The 26,421-nt window shown below is 41.5% G+C and overlaps 2 protein-coding genes across 10 annotated transcripts in view; one reads left to right on the forward strand and one right to left on the reverse strand.

The window, feature by feature from the left end:
* cpeb3 (cytoplasmic polyadenylation element binding protein 3) overlaps window positions 1-14,177 on the forward strand; it is a 52,834-nt gene extending 38,657 nt beyond the window's left edge. For all 9 annotated transcript variants that reach the window (XM_049601399.1, XM_049601397.1, XM_049601393.1 and 6 more), the window contains 4 exons: window positions 4,554-4,672; window positions 5,681-5,795; window positions 6,304-6,485; window positions 9,731-14,177. In XM_049601399.1, coding sequence (XP_049457356.1) covers window positions 4,554-4,672; window positions 5,681-5,795; window positions 6,304-6,485; window positions 9,731-9,958 — 644 coding nt within the window. In that variant the 3' untranslated portion in view covers window positions 9,959-14,177. The remainder of the gene's footprint in view (window positions 1-4,553; window positions 4,673-5,680; window positions 5,796-6,303; window positions 6,486-9,730) is intronic.
* Window positions 14,178-15,081: 904 nt separating this feature from the next.
* The window catches only part of btaf1 (BTAF1 RNA polymerase II, B-TFIID transcription factor-associated), a 29,316-nt gene continuing 17,976 nt past the window's right edge, over window positions 15,082-26,421 (reverse strand). Inside the window, exons 28-38 of the mRNA XM_049601392.1 lie at window positions 25,617-25,784; window positions 25,310-25,387; window positions 25,095-25,224; window positions 24,849-24,990; window positions 24,388-24,518; window positions 23,957-24,079; window positions 22,823-22,975; window positions 22,267-22,478; window positions 22,000-22,159; window positions 21,478-21,648; window positions 15,082-19,227 (exon numbers count right to left, since the gene is read on the reverse strand). Of these exons, the coding sequence (XP_049457349.1) occupies window positions 19,078-19,227; window positions 21,478-21,648; window positions 22,000-22,159; window positions 22,267-22,478; window positions 22,823-22,975; window positions 23,957-24,079; window positions 24,388-24,518; window positions 24,849-24,990; window positions 25,095-25,224; window positions 25,310-25,387; window positions 25,617-25,784 (1,618 nt within the window). The 3' untranslated portion in view covers window positions 15,082-19,077. The remainder of the gene's footprint in view (window positions 19,228-21,477; window positions 21,649-21,999; window positions 22,160-22,266; window positions 22,479-22,822; window positions 22,976-23,956; window positions 24,080-24,387; window positions 24,519-24,848; window positions 24,991-25,094; window positions 25,225-25,309; window positions 25,388-25,616; window positions 25,785-26,421) is intronic.

Genomic DNA, 26,421 nt, shown 5'->3' on the forward strand with positions numbered 1-26,421 from the left:
CTGTCTTTGTTTTTATGGAAATTTGACAAACCGTTGTCAGGTTGCTGTTGAGGTAACTGTTTCTCTCCGTATGAGTCAAACTGCTGGCCTCCAGTACAGGAAAGACTCTGTCCTGCATGAGCTCATTGGTTTGCCTGCGCAGCCCATGAGGCACTCTGCCTATCGTTTGTCTGTAAACAGCGCTGTTGAGGCTGGAAAATGCTGCCGGTGTACGTATTCTCTTCCTCCCTGGACAGTGCGGGGAGCTCGGCAGCAAAAGCCCTATAAATCTCAGGCACGAGCCACTGCAGGTCTGCGCTTTCCTCCAGTGGTGTAAGCCTCTGCAGTGCGCAAGGCTGATGGAGAGAGACAGATCCTCAGCACCATTCAGACTAAATACCAAAGCATTAAAGTGGCATAGAGCCCTATGGTATCTGCTACAGTCTGCTTTAATGCAAGGCCTTAAGTGTAAACTATGTACACACTGTCACTGTCTAAATTGAGTATCTGTGTCGTTCAGGCTATTGATCATGAAGACATACTGTTGTTTGTCCTGATAGAACCAAGTAGAGAATGATAGATGACATCAATTATCATTAAAATTTTAACAATATTCCAGTTGTCCAAAATTGAACTGTAATGCGGTTTATTTGTATGAGCAGCTGTTGAAAGTGTGCAGGATATTAAGACAGATCATGCCACTAAAGCAGCCTACTTTTCAGGTTGTAAAAGTTTGTTTTGAACCCTAATAACACTGATTTCTATTAGATGTGAAGTTTCCCTGGAAGTTAGGAGTCATCACTTGTAAATTTCATTTTGCCCTGACAGGTTTGAGGGATGTCACAGAAGTCAACACCCCTCTCTTACAGTGCTTTCACTGTCAAACTGAACACATGGAAAAGTTGTCTGTCTGTCTTTCCAGGCCTCTTGCATCAGTTTTGTAACTTCCTAACAAGCTCCATTAAAGCAGCAGCTTTGCATCTGTCTCCATGCTCCTCCCGCTCCCCATGATCCTCCCGTGTATTTTCAAACTCTCTGTTTGTATGGCACTCATTCATGCTGCTTCGCTCCTTCTCTCCCTACCTTTTCTCACTTTTTTTCCCACTCTCTTTCCATCTGTCTCACTCCTCTGCCCCTCCTTCCTCCCTCACTCTCTCCCTCTCTCCTGCCCTGGGTCATGGAACACGTTGTTCCCTCCTTCAGACTGTATGAGCTGCTGGCTAGCTCTGCCTTTTCATGCTGTTTTTTCTTTTTTTGTGCAAGACTGCAGTTGTTTTTTTCTCTGAGGGGGGATGTCAGTGCTAAACCACATGATTTCTCCCAATGACAAACCCTCTTTATGTAACCCAACAACATAGAAACAGGGGTCTTATGTCGGGTGATGACGAGGCGCGTGGAGAAAGATGACGATGCACAAAATCCTCTTTATGTCAAGTCTAATTGTGTATTTTCTGCGGCTGGTCCAGAGGGGAGTCGGCTCTGTGTCGACCAATTACAGAGACAGAGATTAAGCGGGTCACTTAAAGCAGCTGATTGCAATTAGTTTTGCATTGTGAATATTTTTGTTTTGCCCACGGCGGTAGAACTTGTTATTCGAGAAACCATTATAGCCCCACCGAGGTTATTAGCCTGTTACTTGACTCTACAAGGCCCCAGATAACAACCGCTAAAAACTTTTAATTAGTAAGAGCCTCTGTGGTTACTTTGCATAATACAAGATGCAAACAATCATTCAGTAGTGTGTATGCTAATGTGTTAGCATGGAGCAGAATCTGATTTTGACCCAAAAGGGACACAAGTATAAATGATGTTGCTATCACTGAGTGATCATGTTCCAGTTCTCTCGAGGACAGACAGACCTACGTCTTCACACTCACTGCCTTTCCTTTTCTTACTGTCTTTGTTACACTTTATTTCTACAGTTGGCATATTTATTTACCTCAGAGGGCTTGTGAAGTACTTAGCAGGCTATTAAGTGAGGTAATTGTGGTTATTTTTTTATTTTAGGTTGTAAATAGTTTTTTCAAAGTACTTTTTTTCCATTTTTATTTATTTTGGCAGGATTAACACCTAATAAAATCAGTATCTATTGCAAATCTATTTAAAAAGCTGGAACCAGTTAGTTTGTGGCATTTTTGCTTGGAAAAAAATACAGAAACAATCACCAGTTACCAAAGTAGTTTTTTTTAATTTATTTTTTATTTATTTTCTGTCCATCCACTTATTATTTGACTTAAAGTTTTAGCTTTAATACAATTAAGTTTTGGGTTAGGTCATTAGACATGCTGTTTTTGGGGTGTCGGTGGCTTAGTGGTAGAGCAGGCGCTCCATGTACAAGGCTGTTGCCGCAGCAGCCCGGGTTCGACTCCAGCCTGTGGCCCTTTGCTGTATGTCACTCCTTCTCTCTCTCCCCCTTTCATGCTTGTCTGTCCTATCCATTAAAGGCTAAAAAGCCCCAAAAAATATCTTTAAGAAATGCTGTTTTTATACCTTCACATATTGACAGCTAAGGCTGGAGATATTATTGTTTCATGTTGTCCATCAATATGTACATATGTCCATGCGTCCCATTGTTGTGAACGTAACATCTTAGGAATGCTTTCATTAAATTTCTTTAAATTCACATACTAATAATGACAACATTTCACATGAATGTCTCATAAAATAAAATGGCGACTTGATGACATCTTATATCCAAAAGGTCAAAGGTCAGATTCACTGTGACATCATAATGTTTACTGTCCATTATTCATCACAATAACTCAGAAACAGAAGAGGAGACATTTGGGTGGATTCTGAAGTGGGGACACTAATCTTGGGTGCTTGTTTTAAGACTGTGCTGATTGTATAAATCTTTGTAGCTTGTAGCTTCTTTGAAGCAGCATCCATATTTTAAGCATTGTCTACTGTAATGGCTACATGTGAGTCTGGATAGACAACGGCGAGGCTGTAATTGTAGTTGGCTCTTATTCAATTTTGCCCTCTAATCTGTGCATACATGAGAGATTTAGTGATCTACAGAACTGTTTTAGGCTCAAATGTCAGAAAGATAGAATAGCCATCGCTGTGACGTCACTGTGACAAGTCAAACATCCCATGTGTCAGCAGGACACACTTCACACACATACATAGTCACAATCACACAGACAAAAGCCGCTTTCACAGTTGCAGCTGTTTTGAGGACATGTGCCAGCTTACGCACCTGCTTTTTTCCATTCCACCTTTGCTCATTTTTTTTCTCCCACCCACCCTTTCTGCAGCAGCACACGCTCACACCCCACCTCTCTTCCTGCCCTGATACGCACTCTGGCTCAGACCTGTGCACATACCACAGTTGACTGGGTCTGCCGAGTCAGGCTCTTCTTCTCCTTTTCCCCTCATCTCATCTGCAGCAGCTCCACGCTGGAATGTTAAAAGTGAAACATGACAGTTGCACATTCCTCTTTGCCGTTTTCACTCATGCATTTGTCCGCATAAGTGCATGTGTCTGAGTTTGTGTTGTGGTGTGTATGTGTGTGTGTGTATGCAAGAGGGATGGTGAGAGACAGTTTTATAAAAGCAAGCTTCTCCAGAGATGCTGGAACACATGGTGGCTTTTGGAGTGATTGGAAGTCGGAGACAGAGTGTACTCCAGGCGACATCTCTGGGTGCGTGTGTGTGATTGTGTGCACTTGTGCAGATCCACCAATCCCACTCGCTCCACTCAGACAGCAGCTCATATTCCCCTGACTCATGGGTGCCACAGGTGTTGTTGGGCTCCTGCTAACATAACCAGAGCAATAATTTACAACCCATTCAGAGACGTCAGCATGCACCAATATCTGCTGCTCTTTCACGGTGTTGCTAATATATTCACCCTCGTCTCTTTTGGCCAAGTGTTGCGTTTTTATTATTTGGCTGTCACAAAGTGGCTCCAGGTTCTTGTGTCTGTGTCCTGTCTCAGTATCAATCAGATCCCGATGGCTTGCCGACCCCTGTAGCATTGTGTGATGGATGTACCCGATTGAGCTGGGTTTTTTGTCCCTTCTGAAACGCCTTAATAGCTCTGACCTTGGATAAGGTCTCTGCTCTCAATGCTAAATAATTCAATAGTACAGAGTGACTGTCTGAATTGCTTTCTGCCTCGCAAAGACATCACCAAACTCTCTCTACCTGAACCCACTCTCAGGGAGAATCTGCCGTGTGTTAGGCTGGTCGATTTTAGAAGTGGAGCACTCTTAGCCATTTAATCTGAAGCAGCGCAGGCAGCGAGCTGACGGCTGTAGAGTGTCTTAAAGAAGCAGGCAAGGCAAATGAGGACAGAGGAACAGGCCACAAGGTCATATGCCTGTGTAGAGACAAAGTTGTCTGAAACTATGAATAATTACAGGGAAAAAAGGATGGAGCTTAGTCACGGGAACTTGTACAGTGTAGATGCTGTAGAAAATACCCAGTTGTTTCTGAATTGTTGCTCAGACACCAGAGTTAAAATCATCATGGTCACAAGACTATGACTATAAAATGCAACAGATGTAATTTCATGTTAGAGAATATCTTTAGTTTTTCCTTAAATCCCCTTTTGCTCTTCTTTCCAGGCTACGCCTTCCTGCTCTTTCAGGAAGAGACTTCTGTCCAGGCCTTGATCGACGCTTGCATCGAGGAGGACGGCAAGCTCTACCTGTGTGTGTCCAGTCCCACCATTAAAGACAAACCGGTAAGCGGTGACATTCAGTTGAATAGAAATAAAGTAGATTTAAAGTTATTTTTTGGGACACACAAGTTTTGATTCAGTTAATCAGAATCCAGTCATATAATGTGTACACTGCTAGCATGCTTACAGTGTCAGTCCATTTTATGTGTAGCAGGCATAGACTGTATAAATATAATGGATGTAGCCATTGTGACGTCATCCATTGGTTTGAGGACTCCCGAGTTTGCCATTTTGGCCGTAGCTATCTTGGATTTTTGGACCCAGAAGTGACCTGAAGTGACCATATTTGAAGAGGGTGGAGTTGGTGAAGAGCAAGGATAATGGTGTGACTTGACTAAGCTGAGGTGACACCTAACAGACAGCCTGTCACTCAAAGCAGCCATGATTATGCACAACTTTAAGCCTTAATAAAATGTAAGTGAGTGAGTCATATAAAATGTTAACACCTGTACAGTTGTCATGAATGGGGAAATTGGCTATTAAGACCAAAACCATTTTTTTTGTACCAGGCTGTAAACACATGTATGTCTCACATAAAGTTGGTGGGTTTGAATTGGGACTAACTTTTGGTGCCACCCTCCTGTGGCCATAAGAGGAACTGTAGTCTCTGGCTCTTCCACGTTGGCTTCATCTTTCAGCTTCCAAAGTTGCTGCTTGGTAGCAGGTATTATGTTGACAGCGTTTACCATGGTAGGTTAGCGTGCTAGCATGCTAATATTTGTTAATTAGAACAAAAAAGTGCAGTTGAGGCTGATGGGAATGTCAATAGACAAATTGAAAGTGTGACCCAATGGCTGTGCTAGATTACAGCACAGCCATTGAATGTCTAAGAAATTTCAAGACAATCCATCCATAAATTGCTGAGATTTTTCAGTCTAAACCAAAGTGGTGAACTGACCGAGAGACAGACATTGTCATCCATAGTGCCATGCTGCTAGCAAAAAAATGTACAGGCAGTATACCACACATTGCCCTCTAAATTAACAAAAGTTTTCCTTTTTTCTTACACAGGTCCAGATCCGTCCCTGGAACCTGAGCGACAGTGACTTTGTCATGGACGGCTCCCAGCCTCTGGACCCCCGCAAGACCATCTTTGTAGGAGGGGTGCCGCGGCCTCTGCGTGCAGGTAACTAACTAATATGAATGGAATATCTTTTTTTGCGATCCCCCAAAAGCCCCTAAATTGGCTTCATAATATCGGCTGGCAAAGAGCGCAGAGGCTGGAGGCTGTAATGAAAGTTCTCCCTGTGAGAAAGCAATTCTCTTCTTAGGTTTCCAGGAAGCAGGCCAAGTGGTAGTCATGTTAAGAATTCATGGTGTAATGGAAGGCTCTGTCTTTCTGTTCTTGGGATGAACATCACTGGCTGGTCTGCAATGTGACCCCTACTAATTATACCAGCAGTCTGAGACTGCTGCCCTGATGAATAGTGCAGTAGGGTAGCTTTTTACGTCACTTAATAACAGCGTCGATCACAAAAGTCCAAGTTAAAGCTTTCACTTAGTTTTTAAGAGAGGCTGAAGGCTTTCAATTTGAAGACAAAAGAAATGTCTTTAGCACACAAACACTCCTTAAAGGACTGGCTGCAGCACTAATCATCCCTCTCCTTCATCCTTTCTTCTCTTCTTTTCTCCAGTGGAGCTGGCTATGATCATGGACCGGCTGTACGGAGGTGTTTGCTACGCCGGCATCGACACTGACCCAGAACTCAAATACCCGAAAGGAGCCGGCCGTGTGGCCTTCTCCAATCAGCAGAGCTACATCGCTGCCATCAGCGCTCGTTTCGTTCAGCTGCAGCACAATGACATCGACAAAAGGGTGAGCGAGTTCATGCACTTCATTCATAACAATCCTTCCTCTGAAAGAAAGCAGCGCCTCTACCACAGCTGAGGTTTTCGCAGTCATTCCTATGGCACGCTGCAGAGCTGAACTCTGCTCCAGCCCTCTCCCATGTATCAGAGCTTTCATTACTGCCGGCTTTTCAGACTCAGCACAGCCTACAATAACGGAAGGCCAGGCCAGGCCCGGCTGTGCAATCACTAGGGCCTTTTGGCTGCCGGAGTCCCGACAGATGTTTCAAGTTGCAGACACATTGGGTTGGTTTAATTATAGTAGCTCCCTATACATGTATATCCACTCGGGCTGTGCTGCAGCCTGGTTATTTTAGGCACGCCGGCCAATTGCAGCAGGACAGATCGTGACCAAGAGAGACTGGTTGTCAGCCAGGAAGCCGAGCCTCTGTAGGGCGGGGCAGTCTGCCCCACCTCAGTTATCACCATCGATCTGCAGTGGGGGTTTAGGGTGTCTTTATTATGACTGGAACTGTGCGGAATACAAATAGTGCTCAAGAGAAGTTAAAGGAAATAACATTTATGAAAGTAGCAAAGGCTCTGAATAAGGACTTTTTAAAAACACATAACAAAACAAGGAGCATGTTAAATCTATAGATTTTCCACTTTAAGCTGTAAGAAGTTGGGGTTTTGTTTTGTTTTGTGTTTTGCCGAAAATCCAGTCACCACCATTGTGGTTGGCAACAAAAATGATTTATGTTGACAGAATTTTCACAGAATTAAATAATATATATTTAGGTCTCTCACAATAACTGCTTTTGCTGAACGATACATTGTCCCGGAAATAATGGTGATAAACTATATTATTGTCAGTTTAAGACCATTTTATGCCACTGATATAATGGCAATATAATAGCATAATAATGCAAGTACACCCTTCAAAGAGCAATGAATTTTTAAATTGGATCGGACATATGAACATATTTTTGAAAATGTAATTGCCACCTGTTACTGAACACAAGAAAGTAGCTTCTTGCAACTCGCAGACACCGCAGTTACCACCATAATCTGGCTGGTGTGCTGCAGTTGGCTCTCAGGGATGGACAGCCTGGTGGATTTACAGAGCAGAGGATGAAGTTGTTGCAGTGTAAAACTATACAGGACTGACTTTTTGGCTTGTTGCTAAGGGTTGGCAAGCTAATGACTATCAGGACTGTGCCTTTTCCTCTCTAAAGTGCAGCTACAGGCTAATGGTTATCTACACTGTGTCGTCTTTGAGGTGTTGTTTTATTTCAGACTCACAAGTAGATGGTGGTGGAGAGGACAGAAACAGGGAGAAATACTGTGCTCAAGTCATATAGTTGTTGGGAAAACGGCTGTTTATTCTGGCATCATGATGACTAAAATGTTGGTGAGGTCATGTCCATGTATATATGTGATGTATGATATATGATTAGTCAATAACATAAATATCCTGACAGCCCCGTTGCAGAAAGGTGGAAGGGAGCACATCTTTGAGAATTTCTGCTATTTTGAGTTTAAAGTTTTGGGTTTTTTTGTTTCTAGTTTTCTCTTCTCTCCGCATCCACAGTTCCATTAACTGTAAATGGCTCTTGATGATAAGGCATAGAAGCTCATTACCCCTGGTCAGCTTCATGTCCACTGAGCTGATATTGGTATTTAATAGCATGGCAGCATTGTCCTTTCTGCCTGGCCTCCTTCTTCTTATTTGTCTTGTGTGAGGTTGTTCCTCACAGGTTGCACTGTAGTTGTTGCAGAGTTTAGCTGAGAGGGACGGTCTCCAACTGTTGAAGGATTTAATAACCTTTCATTTTGTGGCCACGCTATAACAAGGTTAGCATCCACCCCTGCCTTCTCATGCACCGAGGCATCTCCATGGAGACTGAGCTCTCACTTCTTGTCTCCGGGCTTAGTGGTCAAACTCATTTCACTGGAGGATGGAAGGATACCTGCCTCAGTGTAGCCTGGTTTTATTTTAGAAAATTGCACAGAGATTGCCTCGAATGAGGTTGGTGGATAATGGCTTAGGGAGCTAACACACCTGGATCAACTTAGCTGTTGTTTCAGCAGTTTGTGTTGGTTTTATAGTGTTAGTCAGGTACAAGGGAGATACCAGTTAAACAATCCACTTCTTTTAAAGTGTAATTTTCCTGTAACAGTAAGCAAATGAGGATTGTGGATGTCAGTGGTTACCTGTTAATCGTTTAATAATAATAATAATAATAATAATAATAATAATGCATTGGATTTATATAGCGCTTGTCAGGATACTCAGAGATACTGAGAATATTTTTGACTGCTTGCATGTGTCAGTCAATAGGTTCATTTTGCTATTTTTCAGTTTACTGCACTTTGTACCAACCAGGTTTGGTGGTAGCTAGCTATTCCACAGTTACCACTAGTGGGTGAGTACCCTTTTAGCTTTGTTAAATATGGTATCACTGTTAGCTCTGTCAGCACAGTTAGCTGCTAAATTTTAGCAGTGTCCGCACAGCTAGTGGTGCGAACATAGTTAACATGACTAAAGGGGTTTTGCAACTCGAAATGAAGCCATTTACTTAATGGGGTTACATGGCGGGAGACCGAAGTTTGGCTACCATGTCTGAGACGGCATAGCCAGCGGTAATGGCTGAATGAGTGGCACCGCTAGCTAGCCCCTAGCATTGCAGAGCAGCCAAAGCTAACCTTAGCCAACCAGTGGAGACCAGACAGCAGGCAGTGGGCACTGTGCTTCTACTACTTGCTAACACGGCTAGCTGGCTATGTTAGCAAAGACAACACAAAATGAAATATAAAGCAAGACATTTACCTCACAAAACAATAAAACGTCACCACCTCTATATGGATAGCACTTTGAAATGCTGCGCTAAAGCTCCCTGAGTCAACTGTGCTCGGACTGAAAGGAAAGGCCTCTTGTATTTCAAGGCATTTTGCATTTTGTATCTTAAAGATTAACCAGTTAGTTACTGACTGAGGAAAAAAAGTTGTAGTACTACTACATTGTTCAAAAATTATTAATTGTGTCTCAAATGATTCTAGGGGGGGACGGCTTTACTGAAGGGGGAGTCATGTCCCCCCTGTCCCCCCTGGGATTTCCGCCCCTGGGTGTCTGGCTATTGAAAGCGAAATTCACAGAAACTGACAACCCTAATGGGAGTTCAAATTTGTCAAAAAAGACGACTACTAAATGAACACGTTTCAATCTGTGGATGAGAATAGACTAACCCCACATCTCTTTCGGCTTCTTCCCAGGTGGAGGTGAAGCCTTATGTCCTGGACGACCAGATGTGTGATGAGTGCCAGGGGGCACGCTGCGGGGGGAAGTTTGCTCCCTTCTTCTGTGCCAACGTCACCTGCCTGCAGTACTACTGCGAGTACTGCTGGGCCAGCATCCACTCACGGGCCGGCCGAGAGTTTCACAAGCCACTAGTGAAAGAGGGGGGCGACCGCCCTCGACATGTGTCCTTCCGCTGGAGCTGAGGGGGGTACACGAGTCAGCCCTGCCCCGGTGAACACACACCCGACCCCTAAAAAAAAAAAACCTCCTGCGCCCCTCCTACTCTACAGGCCGGGACAGCGCTGCAACCCCCCCTACATACAGCCTCACCTACTCCACCCTGCTCCCCACAAACACCTCATGAAAAAAGCAAAAAGGATACCGTCAAATACATGGGACTTTCTTCATGCCACATGGCTCTGAACTCATTGTCTATGGTTCCCCTCTGATGAAGCATTGTGGGGAAACGAAATGCAAAAGTCTTTCAGCTTAGAATTTGCACTTTGGCACAAAATCTCGCTAAACACACACACACACACACACACACACACACACAGGATGGTATGTTAGACACCAGGCTACTTTCAGTTCCCCGTTCTGTTGACTGGGCGGTGTGGTACGTCCTGTTGGACCCCTCCTTACTGAGACAGAGGTGGGACCATACAAATATTTAAAAAGTATATATTTTTTGTTTTGTAACTATCTATACATATATAGATAATTTAAATTTTATGTAAAAGGAGCATGCACTTATTTTCAAGAGCTGTAGTTATATATTGCCCCTACTAAAAAAGAATTACCAAAGGCAAATGAAATTAATGCATACAGAAATAGGTGGCATAAGATGTAGCAAGACTTAACAGCTATCCAGTAGTGTGGGCCCATATCGCCCAGAGTAAAAATAACACGGCTATATTCGCTCTCAATTTTGACTCTGAAAATATTAATACCTCATATGCGCAATCAGATTAGTTTGCTTTTGATTTCTAGGTCTTTATTTTTATAATAACATTATTTTTTAGTGTTATGTAAATGTAATGCTGCAATAGCTTTGCTGCTAAATCCATGGTATAAACAGATACCATAAGTACTTTATTCAGGCTAGGGTGTAAAATAATAAATAACAGATCACAAGAAGCACCTGGTGTTGTAAAACGACGAGCTATCATAGGGGGAGGGGGCGCCCCTAGACAACGATGGCTACCTTTTGTGGGGGTCGGGGTGGGTCGCCCCTAACTGCATGTTTATTTCAATCAGGTTGCTGCATGCAATAGACTTTTCAGTATCATGTCTACTATTCGATTCTGCCCATGTTTGCACAACACACTATAGACGTACGTTCGACTCGCACGAAACTGGACAGAAACAGGGAGGACTGGTCAGAGGAATCATGGCGGCTCCTGTCGTTGGGCGGGCCGACAGGCGACGCCACGGGGCAGCCAGAGCTGACGCTTCCTGCACAAACAGGCAGCGAACACATCCAGGCGACAGGGGAGAGAAAAAAAAACAACCTTAATAATCACAAATCAAATTAAATGTAGGATTACCATTTAAAACTGTCTATGATAGGTGAAGTACTTTTTTGCAGTGATTGTTGATATAATTGTGCAATTTTTTATACCGTATGTAGTTAGGTCTGAGTATGCCTAGAACTGTGATTCGCTTTAACTGTCGTTAATGTCCGACATAGAAGTCCTGTGAAACTTCATAACTAGTGTATGCACACGTATAAATGTTCTCTTGTACACACACTTGCACCAGTATACACAGAAGCCTCTCGACACACACAGACACACACATGAACACACGGACGGCTGTCTTTCTTACGCACACAAACAGGCCTACAAACACAGAGTCTGATCTGAAGAGAAGACGCAACAATGTGAGCTTAAACTGAGAACTGAGGTCTTTTTTTCTTTGATTTGTTCCACCGTTGACAAAAGCGCACGTTTACGTCTCGGAATGCAACCAAAGAGCTCGCGTGTTCGACTTTTAACAGACCACCCTAACACGCGTAGCGAACAGCCGCCTGCAGCTCGTGCGGCCTCCTGCAGAGGGGCTGAAAGGTGCAGTCGATTAGATGAGGAAAAAAAGAGGGCAGTTGGGAAGAAGAATCGGGATGTCGTGGGGATAAAACGAAACATTGAAGCTACTGGAGACTTGAGGTTGATAAACTGAGCTCTGCACATGCTCTCACTACATGGCTGGGCTGGGGCGGGTGGGAACGGGGGAATGACATTGCCAGAACATGCAGATGTGCAAGCTGGGGTTACCATATTTATCCAGATTTTTTTTCCTGCAAAGCTTGAAGTAATGGACCTGCTAAAAAAAAGGTGGACATATATCTTTTAGTTTTTGTCAAAAGGTTATGGTGCGCAGTTCAAACAGGATTGGGTGGGCGGGGTGTGGGTGCATAGAAACTTAAGTATTGGCTGCTGAAAACAGGGCGGCTCTGGTTTGGGGGCAGGGGTGCTGGGGCCAAGTTACACTGGTTTTAGCAGTTTTGTGGACAATCCGAACGGGATCCTACATCATTGCAAGTTAATGTGTGTCGTCCCTCCCCTCTTTTTTTTTTTTGTCCGTGATTTGTGATTGTCCCGTGCTGGCGCCCCGCAGTCCCTTTCCTCTTTCTTGTTTTAGTCGCAAACTGTTTTTTTTTTTAATTTGCTTTAGGATAGATGTTTTTGTTGTCCAAGAAAAACTAATTGAAACTAAGCAGAAGATACTTTTTTTACTGATAGAAAAAAAAGACTTAAAAAAGACGAGGCTAACCATAAGTAATAATAAGTATCCCTATGAAAGTGAATTCTGGGTGTTTTTGTGACATTTCTTTCCCCACCCAGACAGGTTTTCTATGTTTGTTCCTTCTCTATGATAGATATTTGTTATGCACTACTCTTTGTATCTGAACAGTTTTTTCGACGGTCAGCAGTTCTTTTTGTTAAAAGACAAAAAAAACAAAACAAAAAGCGACGATAAAGCGTGCTTTCTGACTGACAAGATCTTTTGCAATACCTCAATTTTGAAATATATTAGGAGAGAAACTGATATTTTCTAAGTAAGTTTATTCAGATGAAAAAAATATATATTAATTTAATTCTTCAAGAGAAATGATTTAACAGATGGTTGATTTTTTATTTTTATCATGCTTATTTGCTTTTATTTTAAGAATTTATTTTTTTGAAAAAGACAACAACTGAAGGAGCTAGAGCTTTATAACTAATATAATGATGTAGTTAGTGAGAGTACAGTCTACTTTATTACAGTGGAAGTGAGGGTGAGCGTCCCACTGGTCAAATTGGTCGAGAAGAGCTCTTTAGGAAAAAATATCTATCAGGTGCTCAGAGAGAAAACTGAACATATTTCCCACGTTTTTGTATATTTATAATCAATCATTTACTATGCTGACCAGAGTTGTGAAAGAGATCTTCTGTTCATTATTTTTTTAAGAGAAGTTTTTTATGTTTCCTAAAAGTATGTGCTCCCTTTTGTTTTGTACAAAAAGCAACGTGACCCTGATTTGTTAGCCTGACGTCGTCGGGGAGGAAAATAAAAAAGAGACTTGTGAGAGTCGCTGTACGGCGCGAGGTAGAAAGAGACAAGAATGTTATTTTTAACACAAAACAGACACACGTGTTTTCACCTGTAACTTGATCGAAAGCCCCCAAGGTGCATCAATTGACTGGTGGCCTTCTATTCACGCAAGACTTGAATTAGTCCCATTTTTTAAGGCTAAGAACCTTGATTCTTTGTTGTAATGTGCAATACTGTTTGTACTGTTTGTAGAAAAGAAGAAAACAAGAAAAAGAGGCATAAATCTTTATTGCAGAATTATTTTCATTGCAAGCATTGTGATTCACTAAAATCATTTTCTACTGTGTATTTACCTACTCTACCTGCTAGTACCTTCCAGTAGTAATGTAGCCTTTGTACTGAGAAAATTTTCATTATTTTTAGAAAGTTTTGCTAAAAAAGAAAAGAATTTAAACATATTTACATATTTTCATTTTTATTTCGTATTTTTTCTTTTACAGACTTATTTCTCAACCATTAATAGTTATTTCTGGGGGAGACTTTCATATCTGGTCAATGTCATTAATATTATTTTGTATTTTTACTTGGAATAAATTAATTTTATGATGCTAATTCTTTAAAAGTTTATTTTTTTCGTTTGTTCACCTTTTTTCATTTTTTTGAAGCTGAAAAAAACAACTTTGTAATATTGTTACTAAAGTGTCTCGATTCTTGAAATGCTAAGCTTTATGTGTTAACTCGCTGATGTTGCTTACATTAGTGTGAAAATGATCTACAGAGAAAAAAAAAACTATTCACAAACAGCAGATTGGTGGTTGGTGATGTTTAAGTGATTCGCAATGTAAACAAATGAATGGGCAATAAAATAAAATGGCAGAATGGAGCATACACGTGGTATGTTGTGATGTAATTGTGGACAACACCACTGACCATTTACATTGCTTCTGCTACTCCAATACTACTACTACTACTATTACCACTAACTCTACAATAACTCGTCCTCACTTTGTGCAGTGGAGAGCAACGTTTCCTCACGTGTAATATTCAACAGCTCCTACAGAAACAGCCATGTCACATCCTCCTCTATGTAGTAGGTTTGGTCCCTGCAGAGTGCACCAGTGTGATTGTATTTAAGTATGAATGTAAATGTGGAGATTCACTGTGTAATATACTAAGTTTGGGAAGAGCATGTATAACTGTAGAATCTTAATTACTCATAGGAGGCAATGGTCTAAAGTGTGTGTGTTTTCCTTCCCCTATTTTTAATTTGTCTTTGTACTTTTTTATTTTATTTTTCAAAACTCTTAAGTCCCCCCTACTTATCTTCTGCCTTGAAAGAATAGGTAAACATTTTGGGAAATTAGCTTTTTCGCCTGTTAGCTTAGCATAGCATTAGCATCATAACATAAAGCTACAGCTCGTAGTTTTTACACTTTGGCTTGTGTACAAATTACAAAAGGAACAAGTAACTTGTTAATTAGTGAGCTTTAGAGGTGTTAGTTGGCAAATTCTTGACATAGCTGGATTAGCTATTTCTCCACCTCCTCCAGACTTTATGCTAGACTCAAACAATCTTAAACCAGTTAGCTTAGCATCAAGACTGGATACGGGAAAATGGCTAGCATGGCTCTGTCCAACGCTAACAAAACTTGCTGACCAGAACCAAAGCCTTGTATCTCATTTGTTTAATTCAGTCAAAAACCAAAGGTTAAAAGCAACATGTTGCAGTGTGGGCCAGACTATTTCTTGGCTCGGAGCAGTGACTTCCTCAAGAGTATTCTGAGAATAAGTCTTTCGAATAACCCGAAAGTAGGCCACGTGCGGCTTATTAGCCTCTCTTTGATGACTTTGACAAAAAATTACTAGTTCATGGAAATGAATAATAGTTATTTTTTAATATTTTGATTTCATTTATCATTGTTGAAGGCCTAAAATGATTTACATTGTTCGTTTGTAAAAGTGTGTAGCTCATACACAGAATAAAAAAATGTAGCCTGTTAACATTTCGTCAACTAAAATGAGCGCTAACCTCTATGGCCTTGCACCTTTTCGTCTTAATTTTGCTAAACCTAAACAGCAGTTTTGGGTTTCCTTAGCTAAGCTAGCTATTGATTCCAAATCAAAATACGAAAAGGCCTCGGAGGAAAATACAGAATTTGATAGAGTGTGGACAGATTTGTTTGCTTTCACCACCAACGCTCTGAATTTAAATACCTAAGTAGTCTATTTTAAATCTTTTAATAATGTCCATAGGCTAATTTAGTTCCTTCCATCATAAGACTCGAATGTGCTGTTTCACATGCTAGCCTTTTTCAAACTTTATGCTAAGCTAAGCTCACCAGCTTCAGCCTCAAGCTTTACACTGCTCCACAGATACAAGAGCGGTATTGTTATTCTCATCTAACTCTCAATGAAATAGTGAATAAGCACATTTCCCAAAATGTCTAAACATGTCTTCAACTATGGCTGAAGTGTTTTTGATGTCCCTTCTGGTCTTCATCCAAAAAGAGACTCCATTGCTCATGTGAGAATGTTATTTCTGGCTGGCCTTTTCTACCAGTTTATACAGCTGATGCTAATACCAACCCCCTCATGTCTTTAAACTAGTCCCACTCTTTCCTCTCTTCCAGGGCTCTGTATTATTCACCACCATACCACCAAGTATTTATCTATCTCCTGGCCTTTTTTTTTAAGTTTCTCTTTCACGTAACAAAACAATTTATACCTGAACTATAACACAACGTGTATGTGCAAATGAAAAAGATCATGATTTGGATGATGGCAACCATTTTATATATTCCTCTCTATAGATATACGTATGTATTTCATGTAACTAGACTTGGGTAGTATACTGTATATTCACTTCTGCTTCATGGGCGTTCTCTGGGTAGGTAAACACTGTCAGTCTCGTCATGTTGTGATCTCAAAATAGATGAAAAAAAAATTGGTAATGTGCTTTTTTTTCCACAAACATCCCACTACTTTTGAAATGTACATTTGTTTTATTTTTATTAAGGCATATATGCTTTTGTTTTCTAGATTTTTTTTATTTCCTGACTTGAACACTGGTTCTATCTTGGCGAGGCTTTTGAGATTGTTGACTTGGTCTGAACTTTTTGCAGTATAACTGTGATTTGAAAACATGGAGCTCAATGCTGCTAATGCTTACTACTGCTTCAGAGTTTGTAGTTTCCACCTTAATTTTTCCTTTTTCTGTACTAATAAGCAAATCTTATTAAACGTAGTTGTATGACCCTGTGAAACCTTGTGGTCTTTGGCATGGCATCCTCTCCCTGTCTGTCACCTCTATCCCCTGTCATGCACCTGACCTTAGAGAAGAGCTGACCAGTACTAACGTGCATTGTGGCCCTCTGCAGCTTCATCTGTCCTTTCAGCAGAATGGATTCACTCTTGATTCAGATGGTGAGGCAGACAAAGCATACATAATGATCAGTTTCTGGACCTTTCAGCAGATCACATAGTCTTCATCAGCAGATAGAGATTACAGTCATAGAACATGTACAAATTTTGTTGAATAAAGACAGGCTGTCAGGATAGTACAGGGCCCTTGAAGTCCCAAAAGATGTGCACACAAAATAAAGCATTTCACCTTTTGGGACTTGAAGGGTCCTATAGAGTAAGTGGACTAAACTGAAATATTTTACTTTGAAAATCCATCTTAATTTATGTGAGTTTAAGTCTCTCTTTGAAACTTACGGGTCATTTTAAGTGATAAAATTAGCATTTTTATTTGATTTCACATATTCAGATTAAAAACCCCAGGTGTCTCATGATAAAAAAAGTTTCTAAAAAATGACTTAAAAATAATTATCATTTTAATAATAATAATTATTAAAATGAAATATTTTCTTGAATTGGATGCCAAAATTCAAGATGAAAAATTCTAACTTGAACATCTAGACCACAGAGGATAATCAAAGCAGACCCAATAGGTTATGTGCCATCAGTCACATGATCCAAGAACGACGAGATCAGAAAAGCAAACCAGCATTCCTCAATCTTCTATTTAAAATTAAAATAACATTTGAAATTGTAAAACCTGCCCTCATTTTCTCAGCATTTTAAAGAATAATTGGAAACACATACATTTAGTTTTTTTAAAGTCAGAAATTTGCTGGCATGTACTAGTGGTAGTAAGTATTTAGTGATGACTACACACTAAGGTATTCTATTGTAGATGAATTTTAAAACCATTTCAGCTTACTTGTGCATTCATTAAATTTCCAATGTGCTTGGTATTTCAGAGGACTTTTTGTCCATGTTGGCTTAAAAACTAAGCTTAAACTTGATTTTTGGCCTTGAAAACAGAAGGAGACAAGGTAGTCTTACCACAAGGTCCATTTGACTTTATACGCCAAAAATGAACTCAGAAACTTAACTTGAAGGTCAGCGTGGACAATAACTCCTCAGAGTTCTCAGTGAAATAAAAAACTGTGTCTGCTTCTTTTCTTTGATTTTTCTTTCTTTGCAGCAGGGCTTCTTGTGTCAAAAGAAGACTCCTGACCATATTTTAGGTTCATTCCTGTCTTATCAGTATTTCTCTACATGGGTGTGCAACCGGTGCAACCACACCATCTACTGGCCATCACTGTTCACATGCAAAGAAAACAGATAGCTACAGTATGTAGTTCAAAAGGTCTGTAGAATTTATTACAATTCCACGATCATAAACAAAAAGCAGCAATTACAGAAATATGTACAAGTCTATTATTTTTTTTTAAAATACTGGTGACAAGTTTCAGGAAGTTTCAGCTTGGCCCCATGTTCAGTCTCTGTAATGCTGCTTCAAATGCAGTGCTTTCCCAGGTCACTGTTACACCATAGTTTAGAGGAGCTGGACATGAGACACATCATTTCTACCACCGAATTTCCACCTGAGGTCATGTGAACAGACTCGAGGGGGCGAGAACAAACCAGCGCCATCTGGAGGATGGGAGTGTTTTCACAGCACAAACAGCTCAGCAGTGTGCTTCAAAAAGCCAGTATGCTGTGATGACGTCCTGTGGTTCCTCCAGCAAGCTCGTCACTCTCGCCCCGTTTCCCTTTGTCATACAAAAACATGTTTGTATCCATCAGTCAGAGAGGCGTTGACGGGTGCGGCTGAGAATCGCAGTGCTTTTAAGACCTTGTGATAGGGGGCGAGGGGGAGGGTGGCAGTGGGGCAGATAGGAGGGAGGTTCAACTGGGTAATGGTGTCTGAAGCAGTTAACACTATACTGTGGAAAAGCAACATGGGAGGAGGGCTGCGGGTTGTAAAAGTAGCACCTGGTGCTGTTACTATAAAAGATAACTGTAATTATGACACACTCTGCTTGACAGACTACAGCTACATCACTGTACACAGTGGTGACGCTGCTGTTTACTAATGTAGATGATGTAAACTAACACTGGAGATGTTTGTTGCAGATGGTACGTCTCATCATACCATTATATTCTCTTAGCAGTTTTGAAGAGGGCTTGTTGAAAACCTGGGTGGTTTGCTCTCAACAAGGAATTATGAGATTCTGACAATGTTCAAAGAAACATCAGAAGACGTTTTAACATTGCTGCAGCATACCTAAGCACTAAAATATAGATTTAGTTCTGGGGCTGTGTTTTAGTTATTGCTTTGGGACTGTAACCATTAGCTATCAGTGACTCCTCTTGTTGAAGGTGTGGGGGGTGGGAGTAGGAGTGGGGCAGATGATCGCAGCAGTAGGGCGCTCCTCGGCTCTGACCAGGTCCTGCTCGGCCAGCGGCTGGAGGCTACGCGGGGGGTCACACAGTGCTACTGCAGGGAGTGCATGAAGCTGTCCAGGTTGTACTCCGTGTCGTACTGCTGCTGGTCCCATAACTCTCCCAGGCCGTCCAGCACAGACTTCATGGAGGCCTTCCCTGAGGTTGACGGCGACTGCTCGCCCTTCTCATTCTTCTCGCCCTGAAACACATTTATAGGTAAGAAAGGTGACCTAAGCATGTTCCACAGGTATAGCAGCACAGTGTGCATGAAGAGGTGTGTATGTTGGGAACACAGGAATGCAAGCTAACAGATGTCAGATGTTTTTTTCCGTGCAGACTGTACCATTTTATACAAGATAAAAAAAAACTGTACCAGTCTGTGGTTCAAACATGAGTTTGTATTCCTGTACTCTTGTCTCACACTCATTAAACATGTCGTTACCTGTGTGAAACAGTGACTCTGCTCTATTGCTCTGAATTCTAATGTTTCTTAAGTGGTATGATTTCCTCTGACATCAGCCCAGACAAGCAAATCAGGTCACCTTGCTATAATAAACCAAAGGTATTAAGATGTGATCTGTATCTGAATAATGGCATCCAATCCTCAGGCTTCTGCATTTACACCTCGTCTTAATAAGCACTCGTTATCTTGAGTCTAGCCTCATTGTGGTCGGATCTCAATATGTAAATCAGTTTGGCAGGGCTGGCAGATTTGTCTGTGGTTAAGGAAAACAATGCGGTGACATACATTATTTCTAAATCAATTTCTGCGAGCAAAGATATGCAGTTAGTTGACTGTTCAACGTGCTGGGTGAATTTGTTTCTAATCAACGTTTTCACGCATTGCATTTATATCTAACAGAGATCCCATTCCAGTCACATTCAGCTCACAGTGTATTTTATAACCTTCACAAGTAAAGGCCCAAGTCATAACCCTCGGCTACATTTATTTAGAACACTGTACACATCACACAAAATGAAACCTCTTCCTACCCCCCTCTCCCAGTGGTGGACACTAACAAAGTAAATTTACTTGAGTACTGTACTTAAGTACATTTTTTGAGTATCTGTACTTTGAGTATTATTTTTGGAGGATACTTTTACTCCACTACATTTGAAGGACAAATATTGTACTTTTTACTCCACTACATTTCTATTGATGCTCTCGTTACTCGCTACTTTTGCTCTTACTTCAGCTGATGAATTTTCTTTCTTTTTTTTTTTTTCCTCCCCTAAATTCTGATACCAAAGAAAATAACCTGTTTCTGCTGATTCGCGTATGGTTTGTCTTAGCCGTATTGCCATACCTGTACTACGTCATGCTTAAAACTGAACTTAACTTTGGTGGTTCACATCCACATCACGCGATAGCCGTGTCGATGGCTTCAGCAGCGATGGAGGAAGAAACGGACAGAGAAACTCCCCCAGGCCCCGAGCATCCGTGGCCGTATCTCAAGCCCATGTTCGAGATTTTTGACACTAAGAATGATTCGTATCAGTTCCAAGTGTTTGCTGTGTTTACTGCGAACAAATTATTACACAGCCTACAAAAACTCGTCTTCCAACCTGAAAGAGCATGTCGAGGTATGTAACTTAGCTACTCTTATTTTAAGTGTAATTAGATATGTTTTGACTAGAAATGATACATTTTGACTAGAAATAAAACAAATATTCTTGGTAAGATTTTGAGTTTTTGCCGTGTATACTTCATGATGTGTTCAAATGTAACTACAAGAAAAGGAAATTTGGGTTTTTGAGAGAAAAATACAGTGACAATAACAATAAAGCTACTTTCCTTCCCTGTATTTCCTGAGATTTTTTTTAAGTACTTTTACTTAAGCAATATTTTGACTAAGCTACTTTTACTTTGTATTGGAGTAATATTTGACAAGGAGTATCTGTACTACTACTCAAGTAGTGAAGTTGTGTACTCAGTCCACCTCTGCCATCTCCCCACCAAACCTGCCCCTACAACATCCAGCCTGTCAGTCTGTCACCAGGGCGTAGCATGAGAAAGCTGTGTGGAGCAAGTGTTGTCTGTGTCATATTTTGAAAAGTGTAACCACACTTGCAACCACTTTCAGCTCTCCATCGCCCTGACTTACTGTACAGAAGAAAGAGAGCGAGACTGTCTCATCTCTGCAGGATGGTGCCTCCCTATCAGTAACTTGCTCTGTCATCCTGATGCAGTACCGAAATTTGGCACCGATTGGTTTAGTGTGAATATGAACTTGATTGTACCAATCTAATTTGGTCAGTACCCTTATTAACACAGCATTTGGTACCCTACCCTACCAGCCATAATCTAAAAGTCTACATGCCAAATAAGCACCTGAACTAAGCTCACTGACATTTTAAAAGCACTGCTGAGATCACCACGTGGGAGATCTGTGATCCCCACAGACATGTTTCTCTGTGTGTCTCCATGACAAACACCTGGAGGTCTCACCTTGTCTAGACTGAAGAGGTTGAGCAGCTGATCTGTGCCCATGCTCTGCAGGCTGGCGTTGTCTTGGCTGATGACAGTGTTGGCAATGCTCATCTTGAATTTCTGCAGACCCATGATCTTCTCCTCCAGTGTTCCTCGTGTTATCAGCCTGTACACGTTCACAACCCGTTTCTGCACGACACAAACACAATCATGAATGGTAACAAAAACGTATCATGATGTGCGGGACAGTGTGTCCCTGCCAATTTAATTTCACTTGGGACATTTGCTTCACTGGTTTCACACAAGAGCGGCAGTGTCACACAATCCAAGGCTGTTCAAAGGCCATATTTAATAATGCAACAAGGAAACTGATGAACAAGTCACACTGTACTTAGGGAGCCACAGTATCTTAGATCAGTATCATTTTAATGCAGCTGGAATTTATCAAAGCAGATTATCATCTAAATGTTAATGGGATATGAGCCATACTGTTTACAAGAGCACAGGTCCATGGCATGGTGCATGTATCTGTGTATGTACCTGTCCTATCCTATGGGCACGATCCATGGCCTGCAGGTCCCTCATGGGGTTCCAGTCATGTTCCACAAACACCACAGTGTCTGCACCAGTCAGGTTCAGACCTAGACCTCCAACATGGGTGGTCAGCAGCAGCACGTCAATGGATGGGTCATTGTTGAACCTGAGATTCAGAGAGAAGAAAGTCAAGGAGAAGAATCTGACTCACTGTAACAGGCAGCACAAGCTGGAGTTCTGAACCAAAGCGACTTTATAAATCAGTCCACTGACCTGGAAACAATGGAGTGGCGCAGGCCTGCCTGCACACTGCCATCCAGCCGCAGGTAGGTAACAGAGGGCAGTTTGGGTTTCAGCAGGTCATGTTCCACAATATCCAGCATGCTCTTGAGCTGACAGAAAATGAGCACACGATGCTGGGCCACCACTGCCTCAGTGCCTCCCTCTGATCCTCCACCACCTCCTAGACCACAGTCCAACAGCAACTGGAGAACAGAAAACACACCAGAGCCACAGTATGAGACAGTGGAGAGGTTGAAGGTACAGTTTTATTCTGCTAAAGGGTGAAAAAGCAGAATATTACTGATATAATGACAAACAATCTGATTGGTCAGCAATGTGTTCTTGGGGGAGACCAACAACAACATCAAAAACAACAAAATAACAGGAAATGTGTTAAGTCCTTGTTGCTTTCTGTTTCATCTCCGATCTTATGCAACATTTCTTTCATTAAGTTCTAATAGACAAAATTCTTATCTATATAATCGTGACACATTCCAAACTGTGGCCCACACAAGCAGAAGTGATGTGGTGTGGTTGAGCACATTACCTGTTTGAGGGCGGAGAGTTTGGGCGCGTGCTGAATGTCCCGCAGGCTGGAGTTTTGACCTGCAAGCTGCTCAGTGATGCGTTTGTACTCTGGATGTTGCGGGGTCAACACCAAACTCGGGTGGTTGCACAACTTCCGCAGGTACTGCAGCGCCTGAGAAAGTGTAGGGATGGAAGTTAGTTTTACTCCATGGTCATAATGAGATGCATCTGCAAGAGATCAAGGCGTACATCAAACCTCTACACATCTACGCTGCCCAATAGCGATACTGATGTTTAACGTAACAATGTTTTTTGTTGTTATTTATTTTTCCTTTTGTGCCAGGGAAACAACAAAAACTTCCAATATGAAAAAAATACTGTTTTGAAGTCATTCAGCCCTTCTTCACACCATCTTTAAATGTGCAATGAATCAAACACATCATAATACCCTCTCTAATATCCATTTTATGTTGCTGCGAAATCATCAACAATGTTCTCCTTTAAACAGCTGTATTTATTGCAGTTTCTCACCAAAAACTAAAGTTTACAAGATTACATTGAACATATCATGAAAACATTACAATTTACCTTCGCCCAGTAGTCATTTTTACCAAAGAGAGCTTGAATGCATCATGATGTACCTCAATGCCACCGCTGTCAGCAGTTAGTTGTGAACACCGGCTGCTAACAGCTAACTTTAACTAGCTCTCCTCCTGCTGACTGTAGCATGGATGTGTTGTTCACAATGTGGCATTATCAGGGAAACAATAGGGTGCATCTCCTAAAGCATCAATAGGGAGGTTACTGCATCCTTTCAGTCCGACAGCATCCTGGGGAAGATCTCTGTTTGTCCCAAACATGTTTTTGATTGTAACCAGGACAACTGGGACAGTGTTAGTTTCGAACCGTGCTATTTAGTCTGCACAAAATTGATGTGACGCAACAGGAAAACATCAGTGACTGGCATGGTTGAAGGTAATCTTTCATCGGTCAATGGCAGTCAACAAGGTGAATATCAGCTGATACTAATGTGCAGCTGATAAATTGGTATATCCTTAAAACTAACATTTCCCCACAGTGCACCTTTAACTCTTGTTTCAAAGCAGGTTTACATTTGATGCCAGCACTAATGTCTACAAAAAAATATCTGTACCTGGAAGACATGGCCTGTGGCCTTCAATTTAGGCTTCTCCTCTTCTTCTGTGGAAGTATTCGAGATGCTATCCTCCACACTGGCCTTGGCTCGAGACTTTGCAAAGTCTTCATATAACTGAACCTGCAGGGAATGAGAAATCATACCACATCGTTGAGGTTGAGCCTTTATCCAGTTGTAGTTCCTATGGACACCAGTACCATTACTTCTAACCTACAATTACGTAAGCATACTTCCTATTTGTAATACATTACATTTACATGATAGGCCTTTAGCTGACCTTTAGTACGACTAGCTACTTTTAGTTAATAAAAGAAGACTGTAGAAAAAGTATAATGTCCTGGATCACAATAATACACCAATGGCAAGAAAAATGTAAAGCTGAGGCACTGTCACACAGCCCATTAGATAGTTACTGGGGGCACAAGTACCTGTAGAGGACTCAGGTTGCAGTAATAGTCCTGAATTATTTTGGGAGGCAGGTCTTGGAGGACATCCTCCTTCATCCTCCTCAGAAGGAAGGGTAGCACCTGTCGATGTAGAGCCTCCATCGCCAAGACACCTGGGAGGAAGGCACCAATATTTACCACTGCTCATGTCCAACCCTTGATAAACCTCTTAAAGCTACAGCAGGAAACTTAAATTAAAAAAACCTATGTCATATATGCTGACACTGTCACTATATCCTGACACTAGTACATGAGACAAATAATCCATGAAAAAAAAAAAAAAAAAAATCATGCTCCTCTGGCTCCTCCTACTGCTGCTTCTAATGGCATCTGCAAGGATCCCCAGCGCCTGAACCAAAACACCCAATCAGAGCCACGAGGAGTCTAACACATGTCAAGGGCATTCAGAATGATAAATTTGGACAAGGGCTATATTTACATACCTGCTTCCTGTTCCCGTGAGGAACTTTTGGCATCGCGGCTGGCCAGGATTGGTTTACCGTAGCGAGCAGCAAACTGGCGTTCTGTTCCGAGGAAGCCCGGCATGAGGAAGTCAAACAGTGACCAGAGCTCCAGGACATTGTTCTGGGGATAGACGGATTGTAAATATATTCATGGTCTGACTCTTAAACAAAAGGAAATAGAGTACAATGTCAACAGCCAAATCTGGTAGACAGCCAAGAGCTCACCTGAATGGGCGTTCCTGACAAGATGAGTCGGAAGTTGGCAGCCAACTGCTTAATGGCTTTAGACAATTTGGTTTTCCCGTTCTTGATGACATGACCCTCATCAAGGATACAGTAATTAAATTTTATATTTCTAAAAAAGGAGAAAACAGACGGTCATATTAAAAACAGAGTTCCTACCCCCAAAATGGAAAGACAGACATTAGAATGATACTCACCTAAAAAAGTCGATGTCATTCCGTACAACATCGTAAGAGGCTACTATGAGATTGTGTTTTTTCACTTGGTGCTGCAACCTGGAAAAGTAAATGTTTGTTTAGGTTCATGTATTTCATTACATGATGTGTGTTTGTGTAACATTTTGTTTTCCAATTATCAGCATATAAAATAAATCCAAACAAATATAAAAATGGTTTGTTCTCCTGAACAGTGTTATTCCACTGTATGTATTCAGTTTTGGACATGAATAATCCTCTGCATGCTGACAGGCTTTTAGCTTTGCTACAAATTCAGACTAAGCTTTACCGCATTCGCTCTGTGGGAGGCCCAGTGTAGTGCAGCGGGTTGAGGTACTCTTTGGTGCAGAACTTGCCCACTTCATCCACCCAGTGGCCAGTCAGTGTGGGAGGACACACCACCAGAGAGGGCAGGGGGCTGCTGTCTGCGGCCTTAGTCTTGGCATATTCCTGCACCCTGAGTAGACATCAAACATACAGACATCTGAGTCATGTTTACCGACACAGCACTTCAAACAAAGAGAACGAGTGATTTAAAGATGAAGGAACAAAATGAGATCAAAAAAGTGCATCAAACCTGGGACTAACTTCTGTTGATGTTAAAACTGTCAAAACCTGCTTTGTCTAATAGCATATTTGTTTCCACCAAGTAGTTTAGTTTAGTCTAGTGTAGTTTGGTACACATTCCAACAGTAATTTTTCTGTTTCCATAGTGAAAAGTTGTGGATGGCACCAAGAGACCTGTCCTCAGCTCTGGTCACCCCTTTATTGGAATAGCTAGCACACTGATCCAACACTAAAAGGTGGAGCTAGGAACACTGCAGTCCACTGACTGGTCTTGCTCAGGGCTGAGTTGTGGCTGTTTTTGAAGCTTATGTAACCACAGTTCATACTGTGGCAAGTTTTTCCATAAATTAGTAAACTATAACTAAAAATGAAAGGATGTTTTGTTGCCTCTAGCAGCAGCTATAAACTGAGAAAAAATAATTCACCCTGCTGTTCAGAGGCTACTGCCGGCAGCTACCAGCAACTTTTAAGGTGGAACGGTTAGAGTTGACAATGTGAATCAATCAATCAACAAACCGTCAATATGA

Source organism: Epinephelus fuscoguttatus, linkage group LG16 (assembly GCF_011397635.1).
Source record: "Epinephelus fuscoguttatus linkage group LG16, E.fuscoguttatus.final_Chr_v1".
NCBI classification, from domain to species: Eukaryota; Metazoa; Chordata; class Actinopteri; order Perciformes; family Serranidae; genus Epinephelus; species Epinephelus fuscoguttatus.